The sequence below is a fragment of the Physeter macrocephalus genome, chromosome 12 (assembly GCF_002837175.3).
Source record: "Physeter macrocephalus isolate SW-GA chromosome 12, ASM283717v5, whole genome shotgun sequence".
Taxonomy (NCBI): domain Eukaryota; kingdom Metazoa; phylum Chordata; class Mammalia; order Artiodactyla; family Physeteridae; genus Physeter; species Physeter macrocephalus.
This window is the reverse complement of record NC_041225.1, coordinates 31848493-31874275: the sequence shown is the minus strand read 5'-3', so window position 1 is coordinate 31874275 and position 25783 is coordinate 31848493. Positions and strand designations below refer to the sequence as shown.

The 25783-nt window shown below is 48.6% G+C and overlaps 2 protein-coding genes across 5 annotated transcripts in view; one reads left to right on the top strand and one right to left on the bottom strand.

Annotated features, from left to right (window-relative positions):
• ASAP2 (ArfGAP with SH3 domain, ankyrin repeat and PH domain 2) overlaps positions 1 to 25783 on the bottom strand; it is a 161678-nt gene that overhangs the window by 102655 nt on the left and 33240 nt on the right. For all 4 annotated transcript variants that reach the window (XM_024118649.3, XM_024118651.3, XM_024118650.3 and 1 more), the window contains exon 2: positions 3971 to 4043. In XM_024118649.3, coding sequence (XP_023974417.1) covers positions 3971 to 4043 — 73 coding nt within the window. The remainder of the gene's footprint in view (positions 1 to 3970; positions 4044 to 25783) is intronic.
• LOC112063604 (40S ribosomal protein S26) lies at positions 499 to 1271 on the top strand. Its single transcript, XM_024118654.1, has 2 exons — positions 499 to 834; positions 1167 to 1271. Exons 1-2 carry the CDS (start codon positions 523 to 525, stop codon positions 1200 to 1202), a joined length of 348 nt encoding a protein of 115 aa, XP_023974422.1. The 5' UTR covers positions 499 to 522; the 3' UTR covers positions 1203 to 1271.

Genomic DNA, 25783 nt, shown 5'->3' with positions numbered 1-25783 from the left:
ATGATTATAATTTTTGTGACTTTCTGTTTGAATAAAAAAAAAAAATCCCACAAGGACTCAGAGGCAAAAAATATACAAATCAATTTTCACTGCAAAGTAAAGGAGCTGTTACAGTGGAGGATTACTGGACTGAATGTCAATATTATGACATAGTATGAGTGTGTTTCGTGTTTGGTAATTGCAACCATTGTTGCTTTTGTTGTGGTCATCCATTTACAATGCATGGTGTCAGTTTATTTATCTCTTGTAAAAATAAAATACAGTGCGTATGTGTGGGAAAAAAAGAGAATAGTTTTGGAGATTTTTGAAATCTATATGTATTTCTATATCTGTATCTATTCAAACGCACAATGTGTATCCTTTTGCTCCATATTTTATCTGTGACATTCACCTATGTGGTTGCATATACTTATAGTTAATTCATTTTCATTCTATACAGTATTCCATTGCACAAGTATGACATTTTTTAATCAATTTTTTTAAAAAAAGTAACTTCTTCTCTTTCGCCTCTTCGCTTCCAAGATGACCAAGAAAAGAAGGAACAATGGTCGTGCCAAAAAGGGCCGCGGCCACGTGCAGCCTATTCGCTGTACCAACTGTGCCCGTTGCGTGCCCAAGGATAAGGCCATTAAGAAGTTCGTCATTCGGAACATCGTAGAGGCCGCAGCCGTCAGGGACATTTCCGAAGCGAGTGTTTTCGACGCCTATGTGCTTCCCAAGCTGTATGTGAAACTGCATTACTGCGTGAGTTGTGCCATTCACAGCAAGGTAGTCAGGAATCGTTCTCGGGAAGCCCGGAAGGACCGAACACCTCCACCCCGATTTAGACCTGCTGTGAGTATCTTAAAGAGGAGATGGGGAAGCCAGAGGGGTAATGGACAAAAGATAAGGAAGGACCCAAGGAATATCAAATTAAGATTTCTGCCTATGGATGGGATCAACTAAGTCTGTGAAAACCCACACCTAAACATTTGTTTAGAGACACTTTTAAAGAATAGCTGTAAGAATCTGTTACAGATTGAGTAGTGTAATCTTGTTCCACATTTTTTCATACTTTTATGGCCCAAATACATTGTTAGTGATTGGAAGGTAGTGGTCAAGTTCTTTGAGGGGGGACTCTTCCGTGCGTGTTTTTTTTTTAATTCTTTAATTTCTTTATCTTCCAGGGTGCTGCCCCACGACCTCCACCAAAGCCTATGTAAGGAGCTCAGTCCTTTAAGAGTAAAGAAATAACTGTTCCCTGGAAAGACAATAAAGTGGAAATTATACTTCAAAAAAAAATAAAAAAAATAAAAATAAAAAAAGTAACTTCTAAGTAACTTCTTAGAAGTTACTTAGAAGTTACTTTAGTTACACTAAGTTACGCTACTTTAGTTACGCTAAGTAACTTCTTCCAGGGTATGACAGCCAGCACCACAAACTCCAGGTCCAGAAGGCTTTCACACTTAGTCGGGAACTAGCTCAGTCAAGAACAAATTAAGTCCCTTCTCTTCTTTGCCTTCCCAAACTTATTTCACATTCATTTGGTACTTGTCATAAACAAATTAATACCTGACTAGTCATATTAACATCAATGTAATTGCCATATATAAAATATGCAAAATAAAGGGAGGAAAATATCTATAAAGTCAAAACTCTGAAACAATCATTTTTTAGCATATTTTCTCCAAATATTTTTTCCTACAGATATGCTTTTCTCCCCATCTTGGGTAAATCTTTAATTTTCTCTTTACACCTGATGTCAAGACAGTAGGACATGTCTTGAGATATGCACACATACCCACCCATACATAAATATACATACACATGGACATAGTACACACACACATATGCACACACACACATATGTAAAATTTGTTTGGCTTAGAATTCAGTGGACTCTCTAAATCTGAGATCTGAAATCTTTCTTTAGTTCCAGGGATTTTTTTCAGCTACCATTAAAAAAAAAAAAAAAAATTCCCCCCTTTCCACTCTCTTTTCCCTCTTCTGGAACTCCTTTTAGGTGGATGCTAATATTGACCCCTCTGAATCTATTCTCACTGGCTCTTAATTTTTATTTTACACCGTCCATCCATTTAACTCCTTGGGTTCAGGCAACATGGGGCCTCACTAATTCCTTCTTCCTATGTGTGTAGCCTGCCATTTAGCAAATTTTAGTTTTCAGTCTTGCTCTGATTGCCTTATTAAATCTGTTTCCTCAAGTATGAGTTCTTCAGTTTCTTGATTTGGGGGTTCTTCAAATGTTAGGCTATTCTTGATACTATCTCTGAGTGAGTGAGTGAGATTTTCATTTTGATGAGGTCTATCCATTTTTTTCTTCTATGTTTATTGTTTTCTTTGTCCTACCCAAGAAATCTTTGCCTTCCCCAGGTTGCAAAGATATTCTCCTAATTGTTCTGCAAGAAGTTTCATAGGTTTAGCTTTTACATTTAAATCTGTGATCCATTTCAAATTAATTTTTGTGTAAGGGATGAGAGAGGGTCGTGACTCATTTGTTCTCATGTAGATATTCAGCGGTTCCAGCAGCATTTGTTAAATTTTAGAATCAGCTTGTCAGTGCCCCTGCTGACATTTTGATTAGGATTGTGGTGACTCTTGACATCAATCTGGGGAGAAATGACCTCTTATCAATATTGTCTTCCAACCCACATATACCATATACCTCTCTGTTTATTTAGGTCTTCTTTAGTTTCTGTCAGCAGTAGCTTTGTATGTTTTCAATGTCGGGTTCTTGCATATCTTTTGCCAAATCTGTTCATAAATGTACTTGGCAATTCTTGATTGTAATGTCATCTTTGTAGCTGAAATCTCCTACTAGACCCTTCATTATCTTGCTTTGCACAGCCCTCCCTGGAGGAGAGGCAAAGCAGCTACTGGAGCTGTGCTCACACCACAGGTGACTCTTGAACAAGGCAGGGATTGATCAGGGTATAATTCATAGTCAGCCCTCTATATCCGTGGTTCCTCCACATCCGCAGGTTCAACCAACCATGGACCACGTTAGCATCTGCTATTGAAAACTATCCATGTGTAGGTGGACTCGTGCAACTCAAACCAGCCTTGTTCAGGGTGAACTGCATTTTAGTGGGGGCGGGGGTGTTAGGCGGGACACGCCCCTCCAGAAGGCCCCACTCACATCCCTGCTGACGTCACAGCCACCTGAGGCGTTCTGCTCCAATTGCTACTTCCGCTGAAGGGAGACGCCACGAGGGTGAAGGGGACAATGTACAGCGATCAAGCACCTGGGCTCCTCCTCCTCCCAGGCCACCATCCACGGGCAGCCCCCGGTGTACCCGCCACCCTCAGCAGTGCTGTGTCTCCCACCAGGCAGCCTTCTATCTGCAAGCCCTGCTCCAATCTCTCCAAGATTCCTCACCACCGCTAGTCCCCTAAGGCTGCCACTGCCTTATTTCTGAGTGAAACTTTATAGTCACTTAATGACTTCTAAAAAGTATTTTCTATCATTAGTAACGCTTTATGCAGGGAGCAGACCTGCCACACACGTGCAGCCCGTCATCTTTGGGTCAGAAGTTGCAGTGTTTTTTGTTTTTAACCTAATTATATAAGTCTAGATCAAATATTACTTTGAGTAGTTGATCATGTTTTTATACTTATTAATTTTCCTCCCAGACAAGAAAGGCAAGAATTGGGTAAGAGAGAAATGGAAAGGGCATCTGGCATAATTAACAGCACAAACCAAATAACAGAGGCAGAAGTGAGTCCACCGTTCTTAGCCAGCCTGACAAAGCTGGTCCATGCAGGGCCATCACGCGAGACTCAGCTGCACTTCAGAGAACCGGAAGCACCCATGCTTCTAAAAGTTACACGTCCCAACTCACCTCTCTAATTTGTATGCCCAGGAAAAGGAGTTTGGTTGATTATTCATTGACGGTTGATCAACATTATGATATCAGGACTGCAAACACAAAACTTCCCACAAAGAAACCCTCAGGAAAGGATGCATACTCACCCAGCCCAGAGATGTTTATTGCTTTCACGGATTTCTTCATTTTGTAAAGAACCATCCGGTCCACGTCCAAAGCCTAAAATACAGAGAATGTATTCATTAAAACATGTTTGAGCTTAGATCACAGCTTCAGAGAGCAGCCACAGGAGCGCCACGTGGAGGCTCCTCTGGGGTTTTGCCTCCGTGGGACCAGTGCTCAGTGTGGTGGGAATGAAGATGGAGCAGGTGGTCCCTAAAAGCCACCACCCTGTCACGTGCCTCATCCACCTGAAGCCCCCGAGCCGCCTCTGCCCTCACTGCCTGCTGGACACCCGCCTTCCGCGGTGAGGCGAGTTAACCTGGACCACCTCCGCTTCCACCAACCCTCGCTTCTCCCTGTGAACCAGCGAGCCCTGGGGGTGTGCCAGTCTGCCGGGGCCCGTCCCCCGCGTAATCACACAGACACACTTCCTAATGTTCTCCTCTAAAGGCACACACCTGTTCGCCACTGTATCCTCAGCACCCAGCAGAGAGCCTGGCAGAGAACAGGACTCAAAACACAGCTCAGAAAATGACCATGAGACTAGCAAGGCAGGACCCCAATCCAGACAACGGTTGTCTCTGCTGAGCCCAGAAACAAGGGGCAGCCACCGAAAGCTTCTTACTCTCAGCAGGGGAGAGGTGAAGGTCACGCAGGCCCCAGTGAGAACAACGGGGCAGGCAGGAAGTGGATTCAGGGAAAGGCTACCCAAAGGTGAGGGCCCGGCCAGCACCCACAGACGGAAGCTCGACGCGGGGCAGCAGACATGCTGGAAAAGACAGGGAGTGGCCTTCGAGATCTGCTCTGCCACTCTCAACCGGGTTTTAGTACTCCAGTTGCCGGCCCTCCCACAGGTGAGAGTAATCTTCTGTCCACGGGGGGTCTGGCTCAGGTGTGCTGAGAGAAATGGGAACTGGGGGTAGTCAGATGCCTCAGTGTGGAAGGCCGACGGCAGAGGAGATGCCCTTTATCACACAGCTGAACTCTGACAAGTCCCCTCCCATGCTGCACTGTGGGGCACACCCCTCCCTGAACATTCACTGCAGGAAGCCTTGTAAAAATGCCACCAGATGGAAACTGTACCCTTGTCATTAAAGGCACGCACTGTTTCCTGAACTCAGGAAAGAGGAGATGAACAGTAACTGTTGCTTTTCGAGTCTATTATGAGGAGCTTAGAAGTACAGGTGAGGTGGGCAGTAGAGGTGATTTTTAATTAAAATTACAAGAGGGAAAAGCAATTACCTCGCCACTCAAAGACACACCCCTCATTACAGTACATATTTACAGATAATTAAGGTTGAACTTGGTCAGGAGAAGTTAAAATGATTAAGACTGAACGCTGGAAAAAGTCTCTGTCAATTATATGTAAAAACAGCATGGGAATTTTAGAACAAAAATAATAAAACTCGAGAGTCTCAAGGAACCTAAAGTTTCTACCAATCAGGCTGAGACTTCCAACCAGATCATGCACTCACCCACACCCTGCCCTCTCCAAAATCCACCTAAACTTAGGAGAAGGAAAAAAAGCTGCAACTATAACCAGAAAGCTCAGGAGAAGGAAAATAAAAGCTGCAACTACAACCAGAATTTGTGTGTAAAAACTATAAACAAGCAAAAATCTAACAGACAATATGGTCCTAAGTAGGAACTGCGCAAAAGCCTAAGTCTGGCCAAAAACCTCATTAATTCTGAGCACCTAGACCACAACTGACCTTTAGTTTACAAAGCAAATTTCAGAGAGTAAACTCATCACATAAACAAGACTGAAGGGATGTGTCACAGATATTTCAGAGGAAAACAAACAACTGTCTTCAACCACTTTAAAAGCATCTCCTTTGATCCCCTAAACTGTTATATTAATAGCCACGGTTCTTATTTATTCATAGAAGCAGCTCTCCTCCAAGTCCACGGCTGGTCTGGGATCCTGTGCAGCGTGGGAAAGGATGGCCTGCCTGGGAGAATGCTCACACTTTTCCTTTTCGGACCCGTGCTGTCCAGGATGGTAGCCACTGGCCACAGAGGAATATTTAGAGTAAAATTTAGAGTAAAATTAAAATGTAATAAAATTTATTAGCCAGCTCCTCAGTCTGGCTACCTTTCTCAAGAGCTCCAGCCACGTCCCATGTACTGTTTCTAAGCACACCCCGCTTTATGCTTCTCCTCTGTACCTGCACCCCTCTGTGTGCCATCCCCCAGGGCTACCCCGTAAAGCACTGGTAGCACCTAGGGGGTCCGTTTCCTCTTTCCTCCGTGCGACACGTCTGTCTCCCTTTGGAGGGCTGCCTTAGTCTTTGTTCCCAGGGCCCTACAGGGACCTCCATCTGGCATGGAGGCACCTACGTCCTGATGCTGGCCCATGGGGCCAAAACTGCAGTCTGTCTGAGATGAACCTTGAGCATCCAGGCTCCACAAGCCACTTCTGTCCCTCGGCCTGTTTTCATGCAGCCATGCACTAAGGATCTGTATAGATGAATATTTCCAATCCATGTAATGATGGGGTGGATGGAGAATACTAACTCTGAACAACCAATTAAGAGAAAGGTTCGTACATCAACTATACTTCAAACAAACAAATAAATAATGAAAAAAGAGAGAAATGTTATCCCCCCAGAAAGAATTCCACTCTTCTATGGACCTAGAGTCTGTCACATAGAGTGAAGTAAGTCAGAAAGAGAAAAACAAATACCGTATGCTAACACATATACATGGAATCTAAAAAAAGAAAAAAATGGTTCTGAAGAACCTAGGGGCAGGACAGGAATAAAGGTGCAGACGTAGAGAATGGACTTGAGGACATGGGGAGGGGGAAGGGTAAGCTGGGACGAAATAAGAGAGTAACATTGACATCTACACACTACCAAATGTAAAACAGAGAGCTAGTGGGAAGCAGCTGCATAGCGCAGGGAGATCAGGGACCTCAGCTGGGTGCTTTGCGACCACCTAGAGGGGAGGGAGGGGATATGGGGATATACGTATGCATATGGCTGATTCACTTTGTTTCACAGCAGAAACTAACACAATATTGTAAAGCAATTATACTCCAATAAAGAGAGTAAAAAAAAATTCCACTCTTCTTAGCAGACCTGCATTACCAAAGCAATTATATTCCATTACTATCATTATTTTAATTTCCATTAAAAAAATTTTGTGGAAATTTCTTTTCTCTGTTATTATGTAAGGATGTACATAATTTTGCCTCTAGGCCTGAAAATCCTAAATATTTTAGGCCCACAAATCCTAAAATATTTACTATCTGGCCCTTTGCAGACAAGGTCTGCCGGCCCCTGACCTGAGGATCCACACAAACGTTTCTCCTGCACCGTCAGCCGGCGCTGCTGCTCCTGCCCTGAACTAGAGGCGACACCACAGGGCCGGCTTGGTCCCTAGCACCCTAAGGTCACAATTTGAGCCAGCAAGGGTGGGAAGGGCCTGGCTCATTCTTGGAACCCAGAGATTCTGCCCTGGAGGGGACAAGAGGACAGCAGACCACAGGCTTCCCCATTTGGGCCATGACCCATGCCTGTCCCATCTCCTCTCCCCTCGTTCCTTTCATGAAAGGCCAACTGGAGAAGAAATGACATATCTGAAGGACAGAAAACTAAATAACAAAACAATGCCCAGACCTGTGCCCCAATGACAGCTTTGCCAAGAAAGAGTCATACAGATATTTAGATGGTGGCTTTGCCTCAGCGCACATTTGACTTAACTTTTGAAGCAACAGAGAATGTTAACGACAGTGTCAAATATTTCCAGACCACTTTTGGGAAGCAAAGAAATGCAATGTGGCCTGCAGGCTCAATTTAAAGTGAGGGCAATAATGGATCGACCTCCTCCTGGGAATAAAGCAGAGGCCCGGAGAACAGCAGGTGTCATGAAGAATTAAGATCAAATAAATAGCCAAGCTAGATCACAGCTGTGTGAATCGTGTGCCTAAGGACAAACACAGACACACTTTGGTATTACCTAATAATATTGAAGTTACTCATAGTATGTGACTGTTTGCACTGGAAGGTACATACAAGGATGTTCATGACATGCTTCCAAGTAGCTGAAAACTAGACAAACCCAAATGCCTGTCAATGGGAAAACAGATGAACTGTTGTGTACTCACATAACAGAATGCTACATAGCAATGGAGATGAACAATCTTTACCCACCCAGAACACAAATGAAACTTCACAAAAATATTAAAGATGCAAGTTGCAAAAGTAAACGTGCACTATAATATCATGAAGTTTTTTTTAAAAAATAGACAAAATTATGGGACTTCCCTAGTGGCTCAGTGGTTAAGAATCTGCCTGCCAATGCAGGGGACAAGGGTTCCATGCCTGGTCCGGGAAGATCCCACATGCCGCAGAGCAACTAAGCCCGTGAGTCACAACTACTGAAGCCCACGCACCTAGAGCCCATGCTCCGCAACAGGAGAAGCCACTGCAATGAGAAGCCCGTGCACCTCAACGAAGAGTAGGCCCCGCTCGCCACAACTGGAGAAAGCCTGCGTGCAACAACGGAGACCCAACGCGGCCATAAATAAATTAATTTTTAAAAAATAGACAAAATTAGATTATGTTTAGGGATGTAGATTTTGTTTACGTTTAAGGATGTAGATGTTGCTGAGAAAAAATGGGAAAGAGCCCCAAATGCCTAACCTAGGAGAATAACCACACAAACTATAGTGCACTCCTACGATTCAAGTCTAGACAGTTGTTAGTATCACTGATGCCCACTGGGTCACACTACGTGAAAACATGGGAGTGCAGGAAGAACGCAGCCTATGTACAAATGTCCATGTTAACAAAGGAGAGCCCTGAGATAAGTAAAGTTGAAGAACCAAGTACGCACAGGCACCCCACGGACCCTCTCCCTAGAGAGGTCGGCACCCAACACAGCCCCCGCTAGATCTCTAATGTAGAGAAACGTAGTAGGAAACAGATGATGTGAATGCCAGCTTTATAAAAATGCTTCACGTCCTGATTTTTATTGGCGGGGGGAAAGCTACTGGGAGATCTGGCAGAGCTGAAAAGGGAAAGGCAAATTTTGGCAAAACAGCTACAACCCACCAGAAGCAAAGAAAGGCACCCCCAGTCTCCCCGGCCCTGGTGCCCTGTTCCCGGGGAGACGAGGAGCAGGGGGAGGGCCTGGGTCCCCCGAGCCTCCCATAGTGCTCTGCTCCCTGGGCCGACAAGAGAGCTCGGATGCAAGCAGGAAACGGGCGATCTCAGGAGACTAATCACAAACAGAATGGACCTTATCCCAGAAGGTGCTAACACACCCCTGGCAGGAAGTGGGAGGGAGGTGGTGCGGGCGCTGCACCAGATCCGGCACCGCAGGCCTGGTGATGCAGAACAGGCTGGGAAGGCGACCTTCAGCTGAGAGGAGGCCAGCCTTCCACATCTGTCCCAGTCCCAGAGGACAACGTAATCACAGGCCAGGCTGATTTCCCCAGGAAACGAGGATCAAGCCACATGAACTCCACTTTGGTAACATAAACAGGGGAGAGAAGGCTGGAGATGGCCGTTTTCTTTCCAAGCCCCAGACGCAGACGAGGAGAGCTCAGTGCTGTCCTGTTGGAGAATAGTGCAGAAGTTAGAAATCACTGGCTTTAGAACTGGACAGATGTGGTTCTCAGCCAGGCTCCACTTACTAGCAGCACAGTCTCAGAAAATTACTTCACCTCCCTGACTCAGTTTCTTCGTCTATAAATTGGGAATAATAATATCTGCCTCCTAGGATAAGGTCATCAACATACACAGGATCTGGCATATTGCAGGCACTTCAACGATCAGCAGCCGCTGTCAGTGTCTTCCAGTTCTCAGAGGGTCTAAAGCTATACCACACTTACGACCAAGTAAGGTAGCTGCTCAGAAACACCATCACCCCAGTACTGTCCCAATCAGTAGGATAAATATTTTAAGGTCTGATAATGGTTATGACAACAAGCGGAAATAACTCAGAAAAAAAACACTTTTGTAGCTCTTGCCAGCCTTTCACTTCCACATGCATCCGTTTTTCTCCATCACTTTAAATTCTCCAAAACTTTTCCTGGTGCGTTTCTGACTCTCTAAATGGGTATCACGACAAAGGCAGGGCCACACGACTAGTGGTAGCAGAGGGTGCCCTGGGCCATATCAGCTTTAACATTTAGGGAGAGGAGTGTGGAATCCCAGGTCTGAAGTGCAAGGGGGTGGTGGGCACCTGGTATCAGTCTGTCCCCGCCCCGCACAGACCCCCACGTATCAGGAACCCCACTCACAAAGCAAGGCCTCCAGGCAGGCTTGCCGCTCTCACACCTGCAGGGGCCACACCAAGCTCTGCCCACCCACTGCTCACAAAGGGCCACACTGTGAAGGTGACCGTAGGGTAGGGTTGGGCGATGCCTGAAGCTCTACAGGTGTATCCAGGGAATGAACAGCCACAGTGTTACTCAGCTAAGGTCATCAGCATTTGAGAGAAACACCTTTTAGTTCCAAAGACAGCAGGAGATGGGAGTCTAAAAAGGCATCTGCAGTCCCAAGTATCATACATCAATTTAAATTCCACAAAGCACTTTAACATCCGTTATCTTGGGCAACATTTACAACACCCTGTGAAATCATCAGTTCCCCTAATTTAAAGTAGAAGAGGGCTTCCCTGGTGGCGCAGTGGTTGAGAGTCCGCCTGCTGATGCAGGGGACATGGGTTCCCTGGTCCGGGAAGATCCCACATGCCGCGGAGCGGCTGGGCCCGTGAGCCATGGCCGCTGAGCCTGCGCGTCCGGAGCCTGTGCTCCACAACGGGAGAGGCCACAACAGTGAGAGGTCCGCGTATCGCAAAAATAATAATAAATAAATAAATAAATAAAGTAGAAGAAACTGACTCAGAGTTTAAGTGACTTGCCCAAGGTCATTTATTTGGCTTTGAACTAAAGAAAGGCTAGGAGAGCTCCCACAAGCTAAGGCGCAAGCTTCCCAAACTGTGCCCCCCACCCCGTTTGCTAACAGCCTGGCTTCCAGAGGTCAGAGGAGCGCCAGGGAGCTCAGTGGGCTTCTGCAGCCACCTTCCCTAACGTTCGGGAAAATCATCCCCCTTACACCCGACTCCCTGTGCTTCCTTTAAGCCCCTTTCCACTAAGCTCATCCAGGCAGATGAGCACACCTGCCCAGACTGCAGGCACACCTGCCCAGACTACCTGTGTAACCAGCCTGGGGCTTCAGAGTCTTCCCAAGGGCCTAGGGCGTGGGCAGTGCATGAAGGCAAGTGTCATATTTGCCACCACCATCTGCATTCGCCTGCCGGGTTACACAATCTACTCCTGGGCTTTTCAAGAGGCAGATTAGATAAGAGGGCGACTAGCCTGCCGTGTGTTGATCTTCCACTTCTTGGTTCCTGCTCCCCATCCCAAAGACCTGGCGCCCTGCCCTGTGATGGAGTGGAAAGTAGGGAGGAGGGAAACCCAGAATGAGGAAGGGAGACCAGAGGAAAAAGGAACCAGCAGGCTTGTTGAGGCCCCAAAGCTGCCTGCCACACACAAAGCCACCCTCTAAACACAGCAGAGGGAGGGTTCTGAAAGAAGGAGGTGAAAATGCAAATAAGGCCAACGTGCTGCCTGGATCCCTCGGTGCCCCTCCTGCTTTACCCCCAGAGTCTCGGTGCCTGTCCTCCATCCACACGCCCCGCCGATCCCCAAGGCTGCACGTCTAGGAACTAACCTTTCCTTTTTCTGCAATTCAAGTAGTGCAGTAATGGGGGGAGAGAAAGATAAACTGGGGAGGCCAGGTGCGCATGGGAACCACCCAGGCATCTTCCTGCCCCAGACCACGCACGCTGCCCCCCACTCACCCCCGTGACCCCAGCTTATTGTGAGAGCACCGCTGGAGTAGAGACCATGGCCGAGCACACAGAGCTGGGCTTTAATTCCCGCATCCCCACACACGAATGACTCCAGCCCTGGGCCTCAGCTTCCACGTCCCTAGAATGGGGCGATAACGTCCACTCGATACGGCGACTGTGAAGATTACACCACACGGGTGAGCGCTGCCCAGCAGCTGGAGAGCGTCCGCGTCGACCTGAGGACCCTTCCCCTCCCGCAGCCCCGGCAGCTGGCACAGCACAGCACAGCAGGCAGTAGCGCGGCTGGTCACTGACTGGCACAGACCCACGGCTGCCGCTGGACCTGGCGGCTACCCTGGAGCGTCCTGCTCCAGCTCTCCTGCGGCCGCGCCCTGTCCACATACGGTGAGAACAACAGGGCCAAGGAGGCACCACACCAACCCCCAGACCGCACTGCGGACACCCAGCCCCCCCAGGACCCTGCATCCACAGCCTTGGTCTGAGTGGGCTTCTTCCCCAGGGTGCCCTACCCTAGACTCAAAGGGTGGCCATCTGCGGGGAGAGGTGGACAGAGCTTGGACGTACACTAGACACACATGCTGGGAGCGAAGCTGGAGGCACCCAGAGGTGCGAAAGCATCAAGCCTGCCCCGAGCCCTGGCGCTGTACGTGGGGCTCCCGGCACCAGGGAGCCTAGAGGTGGTCTACACCAGGTGCCCACCGCTCCCGTGCCCTGCAGAACCGGGCTCCACACTCCTGCTCCGTTTAACCCAGGCCGCGCAGAATGCTTCAGGCGTGCGTGCGAGAGCCGAGAAGATGGTATGGGGAAGTTCAGCACCAGCACCCGCAGCCTGGAACGTGGCAGGGCCCACTCTTCACACGCCGGGGATCAGAAGAGTCCATTCGAAGAAAAGAAACCTCCGCTAAACACACGCGCAGAAGACTGCTTCCACGGCGTCGGAAGGCCGGGCGTCCACCAACTGCGCCCAGCTGGGAGCAAAGCAGGGACCAGAGAGGAGGAGCCTCCGGGGGACAGACGGCCTCACTCTTTCTTCTTCCCTCCGAATAACCCCACCCCCAAACAGCTCCCTCTTATCGAGGAGGCAGGGGAGAAGGTGTGGAGTTGAGGCCGTGGCATGGACAGAAATGAGGGACTGGCCAGGTCAGGGAAGCGCGACAGGGTGACGTTCCAGAGGAGCGAGCAGCTGGGCAGGAAGAGCAGGCCACAGGGCAGGCAAGGCGGCAGGATGAGGCAGGACGTGGGGGCGGGGAGGGGGTGTGCAGGGCGGGTCCCTGGCACTGAGGGGCGGTGGGGGTGGGACGGGCAGCCAAAGGCGAGAGTAGCTCTCAGCTGGCTGACGCGGCTTCTGAGGGTCATTGAAGACTGCCTATTTTCAGCATCTGGGGATGTGAGTGTTTCTCCCCAAGGAAGGGCTCTTGACCATTCGTTTTATTCTCTTGGCTCTCCATCCAAAGAAAAGAAAACTCTAAACCCCAGTAACAGAACAAGAGGGAGAGCAGGGGGCTGGTTTCCTCAGCCTAGGGGAGAGGGCCCCTCCGGCCCGCACCGGGGGGCCACAGGGCAGACCCCGCCCCTCTGACAGGACACGTGCCCGCTGCGTGCTGCGATCCCCGGGGAACTCTGAATGCTGAGCCCTAAAACCAGACACTACATGTAGTGGCGCGGTGTCTCACACCAGACATGGTTTCCACGTTTCTCAGACCAGAATGCTATCTGCTTTAAAGCTAATACGCAAAGTATTTACTACCTTTCAAAAAAAGCAGAGATACAAATTTACTGTTCCTTAAGAAACCTGAGGAAGCTGCAAGAGTACACAGATGTTCTGCTGGCCCAAGCCACGCAGCCCAGGCATCTGGGAAGGTCTACATTTATCACAGTGACTGGAATGACGGATTGTGCAAAACAGGGGGTGAGCATGGTGGCCGGCAAAAGGCGCCATCCAAGCTCTGTCGCCTGCTCATACTGTAGCCCTAGACGAGTCACTTCTCCTCCGAGGTCCCAGACGTAAAATTCTGTGAAACTACTGTCTTTAAGACAGTCTGCATTTCAGCTGTCTTTCCAAGGAGGGACTACAGCTGTATTCAAATACACGTGACGTAATGGATTAATTTTCCAGGGTAGCTAAGAATCCTGCCCAAGGCTCTCAACAGGGTCATTTAATGACTAGCTATTAACACTGTGAATAATCAGTCCTGTTCCAAACGTAAAAACACACACTTGGTCATGGCAAAAGGCAATTTTTAACTAAAAATTTCGTATTTCCCTGGCTTGGACTTCTCACAATAGGAAGAAATGTAAAGTGTGTGTCAGTCCAATTTACCAGAAGGTCAAAATACCAACGTGGAGATACCAGCAGTCGTGTTGCCGGTGGGAGCGATAATAAATGTCTCACATCCGTACAGCACTTTCAACACAAAGTGCTTTTACATATACTATGGCTGGTGATCCTCAAACACAGGTAATATTATCATTAACAGAGCAGAGACTAAGTGAAGTTATTTTTCCAAGGCCACAGAGGTAATGATAAAACCGAGATGCCACCTTTGTAATTTTTTTAGTTCAAAAAAAATACTTTCACAGTATCTTAGCCTGTTGTTCTTTCTGACATCATGTGCTGTTTCCTTAGTCTGTTCAAGGTAAACAACTGTTTAAAAGTCAAGAAACAACAAACCGAGAAAATAAAGCTATTTTCATTTGGGGGGAAAGTTTTTTCTAAAACTTGCAGTCATTCCATAAAGCTTATTAAGCAGCTATTCTGTTTACATCCTTGTGTGAGATTTGGTTCATACCACTGTGTATGAAACAGTCCCTGCTTTCAAAGCCTTAAAATTTCCTGAGGCAACTGAGATCTCTCAGAAACGAAGCCCCAGGGAACAAAGCCAGGCCTAGCAGCAACTCCAGGACAGGACCCCTGACTTCTCATCTCTGACTCTCCACACCCAGCACAGTGCCTGACACCTGTAGGCGCTCCATGAACATGGACTACAACCACACTCATCGTCTTTTGTTTACACCAAACAACACGGAGCTCGGCTAACAGGGAAAGGTTTCCTGCGGAAGGTAAACACAGTCACACCCTGGAGACAGTGGCAGCTGTGAGAAGGTGGAGGAGCCCCGGCAGGGGCAGGCGGATGACACGGTCAAACAAGCAGGGCTGGGCAGGGCAGGACAATCGCCAAGGGACAGTCACGATGTGTCCCACTCACCCGTTCAATGGCTTTTTAAACAGAGTAGATTTAAAAGGTATCTTACTAGAATACAAACTGTTCAAATATATACCATCACATCCTATAAATGGGATCAACGAAACCATGAGGCTGTTTTCATTCATTTGAAATCGGCTGTGTGGATGCCAGTGGCCTGTACTTGCACTTCAGTATTCTTTCAGTTACAAGATGGAGAAAACTCTGAATTGCACATATAAATAGAAACAGATGGTCAGAAACATTTTTAAAATACAGCCCAAGATATTCTTTATTTAAACTAATTCAAAAGCTCTGAAATAGTATGAAATTTGTCTCAACTCTCTATCACTGACAGCATCTAATATCTTCTTGCCCTCCTTATCTCAAATATGTTAGACAACAAGCACCTGAAACTTACAGTAACACTAAACCCATGTCAATATTATCATGGCATCATGGGTGGGACACTAATTTCTTCTTGCACGACTGCCTGCTGCTTTGCCTGACATTCAACTAAAGGTGGTCCAGACGTGCGCGCGCGCGCACACACACCCCCCCCCCCCAAACACCAACTTTTAACATTCTGGTGCCTGTGCTGCTGTGCTATTTTTTTCTATCTTGATCACCCCAGAGCCACGCTTAGCACATAGTTAGCACTCGATCAATATTCACTAAATGAATTAATTGTGCTGCCAGGACAATCGCTTCTCCAGGGACCCTAAAACAGCTCTCCCCCTCCTGCCTTCTCTGCGAACCTGTCTGACCTGTAAACGTGTCGTTGATTAGGAAGGCTGCCTGCAATGGTCATTCCATGAATCCGGGTCCACACGAGTTCCTTCATCTAAACGGCACTAAAAACAGTGTCACTGTAGAGCTACGTCACTGGAGCAACGCCAGTTTATGAGAGTCTTCCTCAACACCTGCCGAGCTCCCTACCGACAGGCACAGAAACAAATAAGTGAATTTGCACCCCTCAGTCCATTCTCATCAAGAGTTCAAGATGTTCCAGGTATATCACCACACTGCTAGGAGATGCAAACATTACAGGGTAAATCTGGGCTTTTGAAAACTTTTTAACGACTGTAAACGTTGAAGATAACCAACTTGCAACTTACGAGGTGTAAGTGCACACACGTAGATCAAAGAAGTTATACAGTGGCCAGTAAGGACTTGAGAAGATGCTGAACATCATTAGCAGAGGAATATAAATCAAAACCTCAGGGAGAAGGACTTCCCTGGTGGTCCAGTGGTAAAGAATCTGCCTTCCAGTGCAGGCGACGCGGGTTCGATACCTGGCCAGAGAACTAAGATCCCACGTGCCACGGGACAACTAAGCCCGCGCCCCAGTCAGTGAGCTGGCACACCTCAACGAGAGAGCCAACGTGCCGCCAGCTACAGAGCCCACACGCCCTGGAGCCCGTGCGCCACAACTAGAGAGCCTGCGTGCCACAACGAAGATCCCACAACTGAGACCCAATGCAGCCAAAAATAAAATAAATAAATAAATATGTATCTACACACACACGCACACGCACACGCACACGCGCACACACACACACACACACACACACACACACACACACATAAAGCCAGACACAAAAGGCTACATGCCGTATGATTCCGTTTTGTTTTCAAAATTATAGGAAATTCTACCAAAGACAAAACTATAGTGACATAAAGCACATCAGTGACTGTGCAGGGCCAGGAGAAGAGGAACTGGAGGGCTGACCTCAGAGGGGCACGAGGTGACGGGACTCCTATTATTATGATTGTAGTGGCGGTTATATGACTGATACATGTGACAAAACTCATTGAACTGCACGCTTAAAACTGGTAAATTTTACTGTATGTGGATTATACCTCAGTTAAGCTGATTTTTAAAACTAAAACAATAACACAAAAACTTGACTATGTTTCTTTCCTAACTTTCCATCCCCTTTATTTCTTTCAAATGGATGTTCTCATTCCCTTAACTTGAGAAAAAAAGTTCAAGTCCCTAGATGTCTGGCCTCTGGATTCCCTCGTGACTGTTCCTTCACTCTCAGGACACTATTAAACACCACGGTTTACCTGAGGACAGACTGAGGCCGAGCGGAGCACAGGATCCTTTTGAGGGCTGGAGTGACCTACGGAAGCTCGGGGTAGCTGGTGCAGGACTGCATGATGCCTCAGTTCATCAAGTACCTTCCAAAGACATTGAGATAGATTTCTCTGTATTCACCGGTTCCTCAATTACTTAAACTCGAAGGCAGGTCCAGCATCACGGCCTCGGGCGTCTGTCTGCCCCACCTGCCCCAATGCCCCCTCGCAACAACAGCGCTGGTCAGCGTCCATGCAGGGAGCGTTGCTGGCTGTCTGACACTGAGGACGACTCTGCTTCCAGCCCTTCCCTGAGGAATGTGTTCTGCAGGCTACACTCAAACGTCTCCCTGTCAGTATGTCCCAAGCACGTGGTCTGGCTCGCTACAAAAAACTGATGAAAGAAACTCGATGAACTACACATGTTAATTTTTGGAAAAAAAATTTTTTTAAGAAAAGGAAAAAATGAGAGATGCTGCCTCTCGCACCTCCTGCTCCTCAAGTCCCTCAGCTCAGCCCAGGCCCGTCTGCGGTCCTCTTAGGTGCAGGCTTCCTCCCTGCCAGTTCCCGCGCTGGACAGGCAGTGGCTAATCTCCCAGCCACCCGACACTCTCCATCACAAAGCTGAAGGTCCCGGGAAAGAGTCCGTCCCTACGAATTCAACAAGGTTGGCGCCCCCCTGTTCCCTTCACCTCCTCCCACGGGTCACCGAGGCCCAGCACTCACCAGCTGGGACGGAGGAAAAGGGAAAATCAGGTGAGGTGTCAAGGACAAAATGCACATGTTACCTCTAATCATTAAACAGACGAAACCTACTCGGCGGACACTGAGGATGAGCGGTTCTTCTGAGAACTTCTCAACCTCTGCCCAGGGCCCTGCAGCACCGTGCTTTCAGCACCCACCAGGAGGACAGCGTCCCCCCGCCTGCCCCCTGCAGAGCACCCCAGCACAGAAGGGGGGAGTCAGGTCCCCTCTCACCCTCAGCCTAGTTCTCAGGACCTCAGCTCTTTTCTCTTCAAAGTAAGTGACTTGGTGAAAAGCCACAGGGCTTACATTCCTTCACAGAATAAAACTCTGTGATGACAAAGAGAGCTGCTTCCCACGATCTGACCACCTTCCTCTTTTGCCTCTATCTCCACAATCCCTTTATCAACCCTCCACACCCTGCTCCTATCGGGACAACTCATTCCCTGAAGAGCCGTGGGTGTTCCTGCCTTCCCCACTCCCGCCCTGTCCTCTTATCAAAATCCTGCAGAGCCCTCAGGATCCACCAAGAGGCCACCCTCCCTGAGAAGCCTTCCCATCCCCCCGTTCTCCCCAAATCCCTGATCCTACCTCTTGGAGAAAACCTACTTTCACCCTGCCTTGTTTTACTGTTCATTGGTGAAAAATTGTCTTCCCCACTAGATGCCAGGTTTCTTGAGGGTAAGGCATGTGGTCTTACCTACTTCTGACGCCTACAATGCTGGGCTCGGTGTTTTGCTCACGGATGGCCCAAGATGGCTGCACGTGATTTAATCTCTACGGCCCCTTTCACCTCCAGCAGTTACTGTTTGATCCTATGAGCCAGATTAACAGGAAGAGATGCACCGTCTCAGAGGCGGAGAGACGGCCCCTCCATCCTGGCTCTGACTTATGGCCCCTGAGCACCACAGCCCAGCCCTGTTCCTCTCTTAGGCTCTGACTGCTTTCAACTGTCTGACGGCTATCTGTGGACTCAGTTTAACAAAAACCTACCACACTGTATTCTTCTTGGGGGCCAGGCAATGTGTCCCCCATCCTTTTATACCAACTGTGGAATGGGAAACCACTTTACACATTCCAAAGCTTGTTACGTGATTAAGACCGAGGCCTTGATCGCTGCATGGGGCCCCGGGTCTGACATGCCCACAGTTGTGCGTGGTTCTGGGCGTTGCCAGAACTCCGAGGTCCTAGAAACGACGGCGCGATGAGCCTGCTTTGGATTTTTGTTCCTTCCCCCTGCCCCTAAAGTCTGTGGGCAAACACCACCAGCTTAATTATTAGTAACAACTACCATGTGTGTAGCATACCTTACAGATTACAGAATGCTATTCAACAAACCTGAAATGCCCACTGTGTCAGGCAGCATGCTAAATGCTAAAAATGATGAGGAAGGAGTTTCAGTCCCAAGAAGACCGTGTGTACCATTTCAACTTCAATAACAACCCTAGAAGGCAGTTAGCATAGGTGCCATTTCCCTCATTTTACAGATGGTGAAACTGAGGCTCAAGAGACGAAGTAAAATTCCTAAGTAAGAAAAACAGTACAGACGGGAAGAGATGTAAACTCGGATGTGACCCCCGACCCCTGCCTTCCCCCCAGCATGGCGCGCGGCCTGACGTGCCTGCGCTCTCGTCACAGACCACGAGCCCAACCAGCCCGAACAAGAGCCCAGAGGTCGGCAGCGTGGTTTCCAGGGCGCCCCTCTGTGACTAGGGCCCTCGGGCATCCCCTGCGGAGAAGCAGCACAGCCAACTCGACTCGGCCCACGCGGGCTCCGGCCTCACACGGCGTCCACCTTCTGGGAGCCATGGCACCTCTCGCGCTGCTCCATCAGCGAAGGCCCGATGTACAGTCCACGCGACACGTGTCATCTCCTTCCCAGGCATTCTCCACATGGTCTCAGCAAGGTCCTTCCAGAGGACACTCCTGGCAGGGCCCCAGGGGAGTGTGTGTGGCAGACACGGCCTTCTGACCTCCCCTCAAATCACTCCCCATCTGAGTACAAGGAGAGTCTACATGTGTGGTTCCAGTTTATAAGTATAAAACCCTTTAGACACCATAATCATCACAGAAATGAAAACTGCTACATGGAGAAAGCTCTGCCACCCACTTTGGAGACACGAGGGCAGACGGGGCAGACAGAGAAAGGGTTCAGGGACAGGGTTAAGCCACAGACACCGGTGTACAGACCAAGTTCACTCCACATTTAAGGTTCTCTCAGGGCAGGATTTTGACACCAAAGCCTCACAGCAAAAGAACAAGGCATTAGGCCCCATCGGCTGTAAAGGGGGAAGAAACCTGGGTCACGCAGACACCCAAGGGCCAGCCTGGCTCCACCACTAACTGCCTGTGTGGCCCTGGCCAAGTGACAGCTTCTGAGCCCCTGCCTGGGTGGGCTGACCCATCACAGAACTCGCCACTGTCCACAGGAATGCTAAAGCGAAATTTCTTCTAGACCTAAATTCTAGGAGTCTAAGCTTCTATGCACATGCGGGTGGGGGGATTACAAAAGTCCAAGGACAGCATTATTTAACACAAACTTCATCCTCTGGATTCAGGGACAGGAAGAACTCTCAGTGACAGATGAACACAAGAGCCAGTCTCACTCGACACCAATGCTGAGCCCCTGGCGGAGTGGACCACAGCAGCCGTGGCCAGTCTGGTAAGGAGACACTATCAGCAAAATCCGTGGTCGAAAATAGGGTGCCTGACTGTAAAGAGCTTATAATCTAATTGAAGTACACAACCTACGTATCAAACGGTCTCGGAAAGTTCACCAAGTAACTGACTAGTAGACACAAGGGGATGTTATTGCTAGAAACAGAGGGAACAGCAGGGAAACAGCAAATTCCCACACCCACCGGGCACCCGCATCTGATGCCTTCCGGTCAGTGGCTCACGAATTCTCCTGGTGACCCTCTGAGCCAGGGGGTATTACCCTTATTTTACAGAAGAAGAAACTGAGGCTCAAATAGTTAAGTCTCATTGGGTCACCTAGCAAGTAGGTGTTCACACCCTGGACTGTGACCCCAGAGCTCACTGTCTAACATTTTCATCAAACTTGAAAAATTAAGACTTCTACATAAATTGATTATCTCGGTGGGGGGGGGGGGGAATGACACCAAAATATCAGAGGCTGGTGACCCTCTGAGCCAGGGGGTATTACCCTTATTTTACAGAAGAAGAAACTGAGGCTCAAATAGTTAAGTCTCATTGGGTCACCTAGCAAGTAGGTGTTCACACCCTGGACTGTGACCCCAGAGCTCACTGTCTAACATTTTCATCAAACTTGAAAAATTAAGACTTCTACATAAATTGATTATCTCGGGGCGGGGGGGGGATGACACCAAAATATCAGAGGTTTTTTTTTTTTTTTTTTTAAACTATCTTGGTTGGAAATCCCAGAGAAACAAATTTTATACTGTCCTGTTTTCTTAAATAGAGAAGGGAGTGCAATTCTGCCTTAATTCTCAGGATCACTGGGAGCACCAGAGACTGTAACACCCTGGACAGGCAGCGTGGGAACAGGACCGCTGGCCACCACGCCTCGCGGCCCCGCCCTGGCGCTGTATTCTCCCCCTCCCCGTCAGCTGCCGTCCTTGGCACCCACCCTCTGGCCTGGACCCTAGGGCAGCTGAGAGAGGCCTCTGCTGTTGACTTCCGGTTCCTGGATATATTCCAGATGATAAGTGTCTGACCTCTAGATATGTGGGGCATAATTATGCCTAAGAGCTGGGGGACGCACCATAAAAAGGTTATCAGAGTGTGTGCGTGTGTGGAGGAGAGTGGGGAATGGAGCCAGAGAGGGACAGTTTCCTGGACCAGAGAGACTATGTAAGGAGGGGCACTGTTTGCATGTGCAAAAGATAACAGTGATAGAGCGCACTCACTGAACACCCACGCTGTGCCTGGCACTAACCCATGTGCTCTAGGAACACGGTTTCCTTTAACAAGTGACTTAGTGCCATTCCCAAACTTCAGGATGAGGAAGTTGAGGACCAGAGCTTTTAGAACCAAAAACACATGGGCCAGTAAGCAGCGGCGGTGAGATCTGAACCCGGCAATGCAAACACCAACGCCCATCCACGTTCCTTCACTGTCTCACGCTCCCTTAGAAACCCTGCTGACAGAAGCAGCCAGCAAAGCCACAGAAGCACTCTAATCAAAAAGCTCAAGTAGCACATGAGGTAATAAGGTCGATGAGGCCAATATCCCATCAGGCAGGCAAACTGCTCAACCATCACCTGGTGCGGGTGAGGACAGCGGACCGTCTGAGGCTCCCCCGTCGGAGGCATCTGGTTACCTGAACCCTGCCGAGATGGCGCCTCTCCGGCAAAGGGCAGGGGAGTCTCCCTAACTGAGGGCAGAGAGCTCAGCCTCATCAAGACTCCCAGCGGCTGCTGCCTCAACACCAGATCCGGGCAGCTCGTGAACAGACAAACTGCTGTCCCACAGAAGAGTCCTCTCCTCAATTAAAAACACTACTGGCCGCTGGTCCTGCACACACGCCCGCAGGCTTGTGCGGAAGCCGTGAGCCTCCCGGGGACGAGCCTTTCGCAGGCAGAGGGGCCACCGCGGCTAAACGATGGGATGTAAAGAAGACAAGGATCGGGAGCGCGGAGGACGGAGAAGCGAGGAAGGCGTATCATACTCAGAAGTACTGAGTTGAAGGCATTTTAGTTTTCTAACAAACTCTGGACCCAGGATGAAACCTTATACAGTTGAGGGATTAAAAGTTTCACACAGTTCACCTGCTCAGTAGCGTCCGGGTTACTGAAAAGATACACGCACATCGAAAGTGGTTGAGTCTGCCTATTTTAAACGGGTAGGGAGTATGGGTCTGAAGAGACTTACAGAGAATCTCATCCAATTTTTTACTCACAAATGTAAAGAGTTGCCCAAAGTCAAGTAGTTTATCAGGAGCAGATCCAAGGCCCCCAAACCAGGTCTGCTGGCGCCCAAACCAGAGCTCCTTCCCGGCCCGGAACATGACCCTCCTGTCCCTTACTGAACTTAAATCACTTCCTCCTCTGTACACTGGCTTTGAGTTGCGACCCTCAGTAGTCAAAGGTGGGCTCGCTCTTCCTGCATCTGGGTCTCAACAACCGCAACAAAATATTCCTTAAGAGCCAGTCACGTCCCGGGCTCCGCTCAGGGCACTGGGGAGCCGGTGGCAGACAAAACAAAGTCTCTGACTCCACAGAGTGTCCAGCGTCGTTCCAGTGGAGGCAGAAAATAAAGCGGCACGCGCAGGGCACAGCACGCCAGACGCTGAGGACTGCAAAGCCAGAGCAGCGTGGCCCTCCCCAAGGCAGGGGCCTCTGCATCCTCCGCTCACTGCTGTACCACCAGCTTCCCCCAGGGGCTCCACAGATATTTTCTGACTGAAGGAACACAGAGACAGTGAAGAGTGGTGCTAGTTCAGACAGGGAAGTCAGGAACATGTGATATTCGAGCAACGTCTGCAAAAAAGACGCAACAACTGCGTTATAGGTGGTGATTGCCACTACTTCAAGAAACGACCAAAAATAAATGAATGGCTAATCTCTCGGGGCTCGTTTTCACAGAACGCGCCACACTCAGCACGGTGAGTGTCCGAGCCGGCACTGAATAAAGTGACCGGCCTTGCAGGCCGGCTGCGCTTCAGCTGCCCCCACCCCCCCAGGTGTCGAGGAGGGGCAGCCGCGGCAGCAGCGCGGCATCCACACCACAGCCATCAGAGGGTCTAGAAGCCACGTCCTCCCCAGCAAAGGCAGTACTGGTCTTTCTCAGACCCCAAGCTCCTTCCTGGGAGGATTCCTGCTCTTCGTACGAAGATCGAGCATGGTGCCCACAATCTCTATTAATAACGATTACATTATCACCACCATCTAGTACTGAACCCTGACCACGGTTGCATACTGTAGGAGGCATTTAACTGCATTATTACATTCGAAACTCCCAACAATCTGCAGAGTGCGAAACAAAGTGAACTTGCCCCAGGCCACACTACCAATAAGAGGTAAAAGTTGACACCCGTTCTCCAGTCTGTATGACTTATGCCTTGACCTTCCATATCACAGTTAGGTGCTCACTTAATGCTGGCGAAACGCAAACTCAAGCACCATCAAAACCAGCAGTTTAGGGCTTCCCTGGTGGCACAGTGGTTGCGCGTCCGCCTGCCGATGCAGGGGACACGGGTTCGTGCCCCAGTCCGGGAAGATCCCACATGCCGCGGAGTGGCTGGGCCCGTGAGCCACGGCCGCTGAGCCTGCGCGTCCGGAGCCTGTGCTCCGCAGCGGGAGAGGCCACAACAGTGAGAGGCCCACGTACCACCAAAACAAAACAAAACAAAACAAAACCAGCAGTTTATTTCTGCAGAAAGCCTAAATACCCAAGGCTAAGCCATGCTGTTCATGATGTTTTACAAAGGACCCAGTGAACATGTTTTTCCTTCATGTCACACATTCCAATTAAACGGTAAATAAGAACACGTTAAATCCATCCCCTGCTCTTTGTATAAACACTAATGGGTGCCTGGTAAAGATTCAGGACACGGTCATAAAGCATCATCTGCGCTGTGGCACCACCTGAGAGCCCGTTAGTGGTTCTGTCCTCCAACCAAGCAAAGATCAGAGCCACTGAGGCAGAGAGCCTAACAGGAAATGTGCCTCAATTCAGCCTGCTGTCAAGTTCTTCCCAGGAGTGTTAGCCACATGATCCCTGCTGGGAGCTAGAAATGTGTTCTCATAAAGGGTTCTCTGTTCTAGCCCCATCATAAAACCCTAGAACTTGATTTCAGGATCTTACAGAACCCCCTCTGCCTATGTAGATCAACAGGCCCTTGATAGTCCAAAAGCAAGCATTTTGACTTAATCTTAATGGCTTGTTGAAGCCTCAATAGCTTCAAATTGTTTAATGATGAGTTTATGTAAAAGCAATTTTCCCACTAATTCCCAAAAGGAAACTTCATATACATATTTCATAGAAACTAACACACGTGCACCACCACTTATTTTGGGCAACAAATTTTGCTGGCTATTTTTACCACATTATTTCCTAATTACATCTATTTGTCCCTTACAACTAGACTGTGAGCCTTGGAAGGTCCATATTTATACAATTCTCAGCAACTAGCACAGTATACAGTCAAACTGCCTGATGAGTAAGTGAAAAAGTGAATGAATGAATACACACCAGAGTGACCTAGATATCCATTCATTCTGCCTCAAATTAGTCCGGGTACAAACAAAACAAGCTTTAGCTCCTCTAAGTGGACCCTATCTCCCTGAAAAATATACTATATCTTTGATTTTCCACCTAACTAGATCTTGAAAGTATTTTAATTAAAATTCATCTGTATGACACAGTAAGCAGATGCTTTTTAAAAATATATCATTTTAACAGTTCCTTCTCTGATTTAGTCACATGTTCCATCTGAGTTCCTATACCAACTATGATTACAATTTATGAACAAAAATGTGCATTATAAAATTTTTTCAAGGCTCACTGGGGCAAATCATTCCTGTTGTTGGAAGCCTAAGTACAAACCTTTGTTAATCCATATGGCTTCTCTCCATAATACCTAAAATCGTTATTCAGGGTAAGCCAAAATACAGAAAATACACAAGGTTGCTTGTGTATCTTTTATGAGCAAAAATTTGTTTTTTATGTTACTGTGCCCCAGTTATATCCAAGCAGCCAATGCTCACCAAGGTCTCATACCTTATGGCCTGAACATATGGAACAGTCTCACCTGACAATCATTACACAATCGAAAGCTGCTTCCCCAATAACATGCAGCCCCATAGAGGGCAATTTTCCTCCACAAAGGAGGGAGGGAAAGAAAAAGTTGAAACAGAAAAAAAATGATTTAAAAAAAAAAGATAAGGGGCTTCCCTGGTGGCGCAGTGGTTGCGCGTCCGCCTGCCGATGCAGGGGAACCGGGTTCGCGCCCCGGTCTGGGAGGATCCCACATGC

Coding starts and splice junctions, on each gene's coding strand:
- LOC112063604 (XM_024118654.1), top strand. CDS start 523: ATGACCAAGAAAAGAAGGAACAATGGTCGTGCCAAAAAGGGCCGCGGC. Junction 835..1,166: donor CACCCCGATTTAGACCTGCT/GTGAGTATCTTA, acceptor TTTATCTTCCAG/GGTGCTGCCCCACGACCTCC.